This window comes from Chrysochloris asiatica, unplaced genomic scaffold, assembly GCF_000296735.1.
Source record: "Chrysochloris asiatica unplaced genomic scaffold, ChrAsi1.0 scaffold00152, whole genome shotgun sequence".
Lineage (NCBI taxonomy): Eukaryota > Metazoa > Chordata > Mammalia > Afrosoricida > Chrysochloridae > Chrysochloris > Chrysochloris asiatica.
This window is the reverse complement of record NW_006408670.1, coordinates 1,845,903-1,855,550: the sequence shown is the minus strand read 5'-3', so window position 1 is coordinate 1,855,550 and position 9,648 is coordinate 1,845,903. Positions and strand designations below refer to the sequence as shown.

The 9,648-nt window shown below is 39.3% G+C and overlaps 1 protein-coding gene across 1 annotated transcript in view; it reads right to left on the bottom strand.

The window, feature by feature from the left end:
• Positions 1–1,435: 1,435 nt before the first annotated feature.
• Positions 1,436–9,648, bottom strand: part of LOC102815014 (hephaestin-like) — a 138,114-nt gene continuing 129,901 nt past the window's right edge. Inside the window, exons 12-14 of the mRNA XM_006870803.1 lie at positions 7,675–7,781; positions 5,127–5,352; positions 1,436–1,584 (exon numbers count right to left, since the gene is read on the bottom strand). Of these exons, the coding sequence (XP_006870865.1) occupies positions 1,436–1,584; positions 5,127–5,352; positions 7,675–7,781 (482 nt within the window). The remainder of the gene's footprint in view (positions 1,585–5,126; positions 5,353–7,674; positions 7,782–9,648) is intronic.

The window sequence follows — 9,648 nt, the reverse complement described above, 5'->3', positions numbered from 1 at the left end:
GATATACCCTTTGGGTGTTTGATGATGCATGGAGGGGATTGGAACCATGGCAATGAGATGATATACGATGGAATGAATGTAAAACTAAAGTTCTCTCATGAAACTATCATATAATTCACAATAAAAGAAAAAAAAAGTATGAATACTATTAAAAAAAAACAACAAAACTAATACCTCTAATTTCCCCAACAGGTTAAAATCAAATAATTTGCCTTGATCTGTTAGAAGGAGACACATAGTATTTCCTAAAGAAATGGACTGAACTTTCTTTCTCTTCCTTCCCATCACCTTTGTCAGGACTTTTAGATTTCTAAGATTTCTAAGATTACATAGATGCCTCCAATCTACCCCCTTTTCCTAAAACTAAATTCTCTTCTTTAAAAATCTACATTTTGTTCTATGTAGTTTCTGAACTGAAGTTCTTTTTATAATGGATTAAGGACTTTGGGAGATTCTGAGATGCCACTCATAAATTCTTTGCTCTTGAGATAACTGCTCACTAAGTCTAAAAACTTAATTTTCATAATTATATAAGGAATCATGATTACAATGATTCCTTAAAATTCTCTACAACATAAACCTGTCATTCTTTGTTTCCATTAACTTAAGTGATAGCTAATGTCTAATGGAAAATAACTGATGCACAGACATACAGTCAGACTAGAATCCACAACTCAGATCTTCGTGTACTATATGAGATGAGCTGTTAACCAAAAGATTAGCAGTTTGAATTTTCTAATCACTCCCTGGGAGAAAGATGAGGCTTTCTGCTCCCACAAAGATTTCCAGCCTTGGAAACCCTATACAGGGTCACTATGAGGCGGAACCAACTCCACGCAACATAACCACACCACCATCACCATACCTGTTTGGAATCCTGGTGTTGTGCTATAGCATAAGCACTGGACTGCTAACCACGCTGTTAGCAATTTAAACCTACCAGCTGCTCCCTGGAAACCCTGTACAGGGTGGCTATGAGCCAGAGCAGACTGTTGTTAAGTGCCATTTAGTCGGCTCTGATTCATAGCAACCCTGTCTAGGGTTTTCAAGCAGTGGCTGGTGAGCTTAAACATCTATACTTGCAGTTCAAAGTGACTTTTCAGTCCAGCACATTAACCCACAGTGCCACACCAGAACACCAGAAAAATCTAGGTGGCACTTAACAACAACAGACCTGCTCTTTGAAATATTTGTCACACCATTCCTTGCTATTAATTTCCTCCTTACTGATGATACTCTTCTCTAATCAATTCTGTGTCTTAGTGTGGTGCTGTAGGATAAGCACTGAACCACAAGGTCATTTGAACTGCAAGGTTGGCAGTTCAAACTCATCAACTGCTCCTTGGAAACCCAATCTATACAGGGTCACTATGAGTTGGAACTGACTCAATGGCACTTAAAAACAACAATCAACTCTGAGGAAGTCAGCCCTCTCTCAGCTCACCTGATAGAGGAAGCTTTCTGCATGAAAATGAACAGTGTGTAGATCAATATCTTGGCCCATGGCCAGCATATACCAGACCACTTGTTCTCCTTGATACATGGTAAGACCTTTGAGGTTGGCATAAAGCTTCCCATTTATGGCTGTGGGGAAAAAAAGAAAGAGAAAGAAAAAGAAAAAAATTTCATAAGTCTCTCCTTTTGATTCCCTATTGTTATTGTCCTAGATCTCTCATAATAGTGGCCTCCTCCTCGGAAACACTATACAGGGTCACTAGGGGTCAGAATCGACTCAACGGCACTTAACAAAACATAACAAGTGGTCTCATTTGCCTGACCCCTTCTAATCAATTTTAATACCAATGATAAATGGTGTTATCAAGTTGTCTTCCTAAACAACTAATCTGTTCAAGTTACTCTGTTGCTTAAAATACTTTAATAGCTCCTTCCTACCCCAAAGGTCTTGTGTCCATATGTTGTTGTTAATGCCGTAGAGTCAGTTCTGACCCATAGCCACCCTGTATAGGGTTTCCAAGGAGTGGCTGGTGAGTTTGAACCACCAACCTTATAGTTCAAATCGACTTTGATACCTAGCACATTAACCCACAGTGCCACACCAGGACTCCTGCCACACCAGGACTCCACACCAGAGAAAAAGAGGAAGACCCCAGGAAGATGGATTGGCAAAGTGGCAGCATCAATGGGCTTAAACGTAGCAACAATAATGAGGTTGGCCTAGGATCAGGCAGTGTTTCGTTCTGTTGTGCCTGGGTCTCTATGAGTTGGTACTGACTCGATGGTGCCTAATAACAACAACAACCTAAAAAGTCAGGCTCCTTAGCTTAGTTAACTAGGTCATTCAAAATATAGCTCCAAACTACCTTTCCATACTCATCTCCTACTACCCAACACATTTACTTGAATCAGGGTGATCTTTAACCAGGCCCACGCATGTTATTTATGTCCATAGTCATATTTGTGAGTTTCCCTCCCAGAAAACCTGTCTTTTCCTATGTTTTCAAAGCCTAGTCAAACCTTCACATTATTCAAGATTGATTTCCTAATCATCTAGCTCCTCTCAATACCTCTCATTCTCTTCACCCTCTTCCACCTCTGAAGTTTTGGGCTGTACCACTTTTGGAATTTACCAGAAATTGCTTTTTATCTTTAGTTATCTTTCGTTGTGTAGAACCTCACACCATCAACAAGACTATAGGTTCCTAGTAAGCAGCAAAGAACATATATATTACAATACTATAGTTTCCTTGATTCTTAAGAATACCTAAGACTAAAACAAATATTGGAAAAACATTTTCTGTATTCTTGGAACTCATAATGATATTAACATATAGGCATCATCATCTGCTGCTTTCCAGGCCACATATTATTATTTAAAACACCAAACTACTCATTGCCATGTGCCTTTTCCCAGTGTACTCTACCCATTCATCATGTTCTTATACAAGTATTTCCCACTCTACTTTCCAAGAGGAGATATAATAAAGTAACATTTCTTGCCTCTCTCTGTATCTAATCCCACCAACTCACAAATTTGAGAGATGAAAAACTAAACATGTTCAACTCTGTCCCTTCTAGAGTTTTTCTCTCCCAGATGCACACTGGTTGACTTTTCCATTTTAGGAAAGATTCTGTCCCTGCAAAAGGGGAGACCTTTTGTTGTCCATCTATGTCAGTATCAGGGTGGGAAAACCTAACTATTGCAGAAGTTGTATCAGAACGCCCATTTAGCAGAATCAACTTCAGTTTTCCAATTAACCTTCTCAGTAACAAAGCTATCATTTGTTCTTAAGCATTTCTGTCTTTTTCTCAGTTATTTGAGAACTCTGCAAAAGAAAAGAAAGATATTATTTATTTGCCCACCACTCAGACTTTGACAGTATTTATCTTTTAATCTGCAGCTCCAGTGTTCAGAATGTTTTGATACCTGATAGATGGATAGGTAGATGAACTGATACCTGAAGAGTTTGGATAGATGGACACATTAACAAACAGATGGAAGTAGTCATTAGCAGTATCTAACTATATTCTATTTCCCTATTTTTCTTGAGTCATTTATGTTTCTGATTTGACAGAAGCTAAAAGTTTGTGAAACATCTGTTCTAATGTTAATAGCCCATCTCTTTACCATGGAGAAGTAGCTAAAATCTGTGGGAAAATTAGAAACCACTTTTGAGTTCTATTGGAAGCACTACCAGAGTTACACTTCATTCTCAGACCAAAAAAAAATCTTGGACTAGAAAGCAGCTCTGGTAGCATAATGGTTACAAGTTTTCTGCTAATCTCATGGACAGCTGTTCGAAACTACTAGTGGTTCCACAAGGAAAAGATGAGTGTCTCGATGACTCCAGTAAAGTTTTATAGCCTCAGAAACCCTACACAGGGTTACTATGAGTTGGAATTGACTCTACGATACATAACCACAACCACCAGAAGGGATGGTGAAAAACCAATTCATACATTCCATTGTACTTAAGCTTTCCCTCATATTTGAAGCTTTATTTTGCATTTGATAAGCTACACAGATCTCCAGAACAAAGGAAGGCTTGGAAACACTGTTGAAGGAATCCAAAATCCACTAAAGCACAACACAATCCTTCCTTGTATCCAATATAAACACATTATGCTATAGTCTGAGACTCTCTCCTTTAATTATTTTATGTAAATTATACCTTTATCCTAAATACAGACCAAAATAAGGATTGTTGTTCTTGTTAAGTGACACTGAGTTGGTTCTGACCCAAAAGGACCCTGGATAGGGTTTCCGAGGAGTGGCTGGTGAGCTTGAGCCACCAACCCTGCAGTTCAAATGGCTTTGCAGTCTGTTATGTTAACCCACAGCACCACACCAGGGACCAAAAAATAAGGATTGGGTCCCCTGAAAAAGCAGATCTTAGATCCAGAATGGTGAAGAAATATGCTGATAATGAAGACTAAACTCAGGATTGAAATAGTGGGGCCCTAAGTAGCCAGACCACCAAATATATTAAGGCTCAAAAAATGTCTATCTTGTTTTCAATATTATGCTAAACTATGCTGGTACCACCAAAGCAATTTTACAGAATCATCTTCCTTCTTTAAGGCCATATTTGATCTCTGTATTTATATGTGCAATAGTAGAAGGCACTTCTTCCAAAAGATGAGACTTCATACAGACTTTAATGGATGGAACTTTTCACAGAAATGAGACCCCAGGAACTGGGATGCTTGCCTCAGCCAGATATGATGGTGGTGGTGGCTGTGTGCTGTGGAGTTGGTTCCGACTCATAACGATCCCGTACAGGGTTTTCGAGACTGTAAATCTTTACAGGAACAGAACACCTCATCTTTCTCCAGCGGAACAGCTGGTAGTTTCCAACTGCTGACCTTGTGGCTCACAGCCTGATTCGTAACCGCTAAGCTATCAGAGCTAGACATGTACTTTTCAGGAGACAACCAGCCTTCTGCTGAATGATTAATGAATTCTGGGGTCTTTTGGGGCCCTTCTCTACTGTAACCTGAAAGGAGAATAAATATATTGGAGTGCTAGTTCACTGTCATTCAACCTTTCCACCTTCTGGTCCTCTCTGGAAGTTGTGCTCCCTAAGACTATGGTGGATCTATCAGATACTCCCCCAGTCAACTAGTGGAAACGTCTTTGGGAGAAGGGTAAGTCCTTGTATACTGACCATGCATTTTATTGCTTTCCAAGAAAGTCTCATCCTGTAGGTTTACATGGCCTGGCTCCTGGGATCCATGGGTTGCCACATTTTCCTCCAGATACCATGACTGGTTCTCATCAAAAATCAAGAACAACAAGGAAAACTCTCTGTCCATGTCACTTCGTCTTCCATGTGGCCCTAGGATACCCCTTCGACAGATAGCCAGTGGTCCTACCAGGCCACTGTATAAGTCCTGAAGAAGAGAGGAAGGTAGAGAGAAAAAGATGTGGTTGTCTTCTGGCTGATAGTAAGATAGGGGGCCTAGGGGACTTCTTTGAACATGAAAGCATTAATCACAGACCTAGCCTATTTTACAATCTGTTTACTCCAAACAAATTTCTATAGATTAACTCAGATTCTGAGACACACGATTATAAAAACGGCTGACTGTTTTTTGACCATTTTTCTATGCATGTCTACACCTTGAAGGGGTAGTCAGAGAAGACCACCAGATCCTTTGAAGGAGTTCAGACTACATCCCTGAAGAACTGCACATGTGTGACATCCCAGAATAAGTTTTGTTTTCCCCTACAGGAAGCCTTTGAGGTGGAGTCCATCTTGAAGAAATGCTGCTCATGCACCCTATTAGCATGGCCCCTCCGAAACAGGTCGCTTCTCAGACATCCTGCCTCTCAGTGAATAAACATGATGACTTTTCCTGTAAAACTTTTGTAAACTCCAGCAAAGGCTTTGTTCAGGGAGTCAGGGGTTAAGAATTGCATTAAGCCCTCCCCAACTCCACTTGCAAGGTCTTTTCATTTATAAACCTTTGCTAGTGTGAAAACCCTGCCTTTTCTGACAATTCTTAATTAGTAGAAGCAAGACCCCTCTTATTCAGAGTGGAGGTGTGATTAGCACTTTTTGTAACAGTAGTGCTCTGTAGAGAGGCAAGCTCACATCTAAGCCCACTGAGCCCCTCAGAACCTTTTCATAATATCTTATATTTATAAGCACATTTACTCCCTAAACCAGTTGTAGTAGAGTTTATTGCATGCAACTCCTCTGTCATAGTAGAACTGTGATGAATAAGGTTTTAAATTTAGATTTTTAAGCAGTAGATAACCAGACATTTTTTTTTTCCCTCCTCCTGAGTAGTGCTTGATCTTCGTCGACTAAATTCTTGGTTAGTGCATCAACCATTTGCACCACTCTGGGATGCTCAATCCTTCTATTATGTAATCTGAATTAATTCTCACAACTGTCTTGAGACAGAAGTAAAATAGATTATCTAGCAAGAGCTCTGGTAGCGTAGTGGTTACAAATCAGGCTGCTAACCTCAAGGTCGGCAGTTTGAAACTACCAGTGGTTCTGCAGGAGAAAGATGAGGCGTTCTGCTCCCGTATAGATTTACAGCCTCTGAAACCCTGTGCAGGGTCACTATGAGTCAGAACCGACTCCACAGTACTCAACAACAACAACAACAACAACAATGCTTTAGTTAGGCTAGACTACTCATTGATCTCCAAACACACCAAACACTTTCATAACCAGTATCTTTTCTACGGTGTTTCCTTGCTTGTAATACCATATCCCTTATCTGCTTGTCATACTGCTATTTATCTTTCAAGACCCAGAGTATATGTACCTTACATTGTGAAGTCTCTTCCATCTTCCCATTCTAATCTCCTCTAAGAACTCTCCCAGTGAACCTCTATACTCTTTGTCTTCCACAACTAGAAGGTGGGAACTGCATCTTTTATTATCATTCCCCAACACCAAGTAAAATGCCCAAGATGTTGTCATTGTTATTGCTAGGAGCTGTCAAGTTGGTTCCAGCTCATAGCTTCCCAGTATAAGGTTTCTGAGATGTAAACCTTTACAGGAACAGAAAGCCTCTAACTTTCTCCCACGTAGTGACTAATGGGTTTGAACTGCTGATCTTGTGGTAAGCAGTCCAATGCTTCTCTACAGTGCCATGAGCACTCCTAAAATGTGTTGCTATTAAGTGTCATCATATCAGTTTCAACTCATAGTGACCATGTATAGGGTTTTCAAGACCCAGCTGGTGACTGTGTGAACTGATGACCTTGCAGTTAGCACCGCAGTGTGTATCTAACAGTGTCACCCAAGGAATCCACTAAAATGTAGTAGGCACTTATTAAATGATTGCTGGTTGACTGTAGTGGGTGGATGGCTAGATGGATAACGTATTTTCAGATAAGAAATATGAGGCAGTGACTTGTCTGAAGTCATTTACAAAGTGAGCTACAAGCAAATTGATACCCAAACTTTCAGACAGTCAATTTGATTTATTTTAGATGAGAATATATTGTTTAAGGGGAGACAAGAATAAATAAAGGAGAAAATCTTCAGGACAGAAATATCTGGAACTAACTACACTCTTCATCACATCTTCCTGATTATTCACATAAACCCATCATTTGAGAAATTTGCCCCAAATCCTTGGCTGTAGCTCTAGGCTAGATTAATTTTTATTTATATTTAATAGTTTCTTCATGTCTGACAATTTTCCTACCTCTGACACTAGCTTCCAGCCATCCCATTTTGTCTTTACCTTTATGGGGTTCACTGTAGAATAATAGATCCAAGAGACACAAGCAGAGTCATTGGGTCCAGGGCCAGATCTTTCTGGTATGTTCCACTGGTAAGTGACCACTTCACCTAAGAAAGATAACAAGGAACTTCCAGTTGGACTGGGCCAGAAAAAATTTCCCAACCTCTAGGTTTCCACAAAAGTCAGTAGTAGGTGTATTTCAGCAGTGCTATGTCTGTTCCCCATTATTCCTATATTAGTTTCCTTCTTCTTTTTGTGATTTTTCTCTTCTCCCTCCTGAGACATCCTTAGCTTATTGAATTAAAAATTCCAAGAAGTATACAAGAATGAAAACACAGCATACCAAAACCTTTGATGCACTGCAAAAGAATTGCTCAATAAGCTATCTATAGCAATAAACAGGCACATCATATAGGAAGAAAGGATAAAAATCAGTATCTTAACCCAGTAACTTGAAAAATTAGAAAAAGAGTCACACACAAAAAAAGCCTACAATCTCCAGAATAAAGGTAAAAATAAAAATTATAGGAGAACTAAATGAAATAGGAAAATGATAGAAGCAATAAACAAGACTATAAGATGGTATTATGAAACGATTTACAAATTGACACACCACTGGCAATTTTAACTAAAGAAAAAAAAAATAAATGACACAAATAATAGGGAATGAAGTGGACATTGTCACAAAAGAACTAAGTAAAATAAAAAGAAAAATAACTATGAGATATTGTACTCCAACAAATCAGAAACTGTAGAAAAAATGGAGAAAATTTTAGAATCATGTGATCTATTTAAGCTAACAGGACAAGACTAATAATCTGAACAAAGCTATAACAAAAGAAGAAGCTGAACAAGTCACAAAAAATGTCCGAATTAAATAAATAAATAAAAATTCTAGCCTACATGACTTTACTGGAGGATTCTACCAAATTTTCAAAGAAAAGTGTACACCAATTTTACTCAAAGTATCCCAAAATATAAAAAAGTATGGAATACACTCAAATTCATTCTATGAAGTAAGCATAGCCCTGACACCCAAACCTTGCAAAGACTGCACTAAAAATGAAAATTATAGACCAATATCCTTCATGAAAATAGGTACAAAATTGTTCAACAAACTCTTAGTCAAGAGACATCCTGCAAAGTGGTGGACTAGGCAGAAACACTACACAGACCCTCTATAACAAAGATACCAAAAACCAAATGAGACTGATGCAGATGATAGTTCTAGGACACTGAGCTACAGATGAAAGGATAGAGAAGTTGACTGAATGCTTACAAAGAGAAACAAATTGAACATACATGGCAAAAAAAAAGAAGACAGTGTCGTCTGGGGCAAGACGGCAGACTAGGCAGAAAGATTGTACAGACCCTCTACAACAAAGGTGTGGAAAATCAAATGGGACAGATATAGAGGAGGGTCCAAAACTGAACTTCAGATGAAGGGATAGAGAAGTGGATTGAATGCTTACCAGGAGAGAGAGCTGAGAAGATGAAGCAAAAGAAGTGACTGCAGAGTAATGGTGGCTGACCAGACTTGCTGCAGACATTTTCAGTGTTTGTTGGTGGCTTCAGAGACAAGAACACATATACATATTGTAGAAACCTACCTGTGGTTCACAGATACAAAAGTGCAATTTTTTCTTGTTCCTCACACTTTCCTGGTGACCAGAGATGAGGCCAGCCTCCACCATCATACACCCCAAAGAAGGTCCCAATCTGTTGGATCCACATGAAGGTGAGCACTACAGTTGTAAGCCCCACTGAAAAAGGTAGGATCGATCTGAAATAACTCCCTTTGCTCCAAATATGCAAAGTTTACCTTGTCCAGCCATAGATTAGCTCTCTAGGAGAAGTGGCTGAACAGATGTGTGGAATAGAGAAAAGGAAAAGAGAAAGAGAGAAAGGAAGGAAGGGAGGAAGGGAGGGAGGGAGGAAGGAAGGAAGAAATGAAAGAAGGAAGGAAGGAAGGAA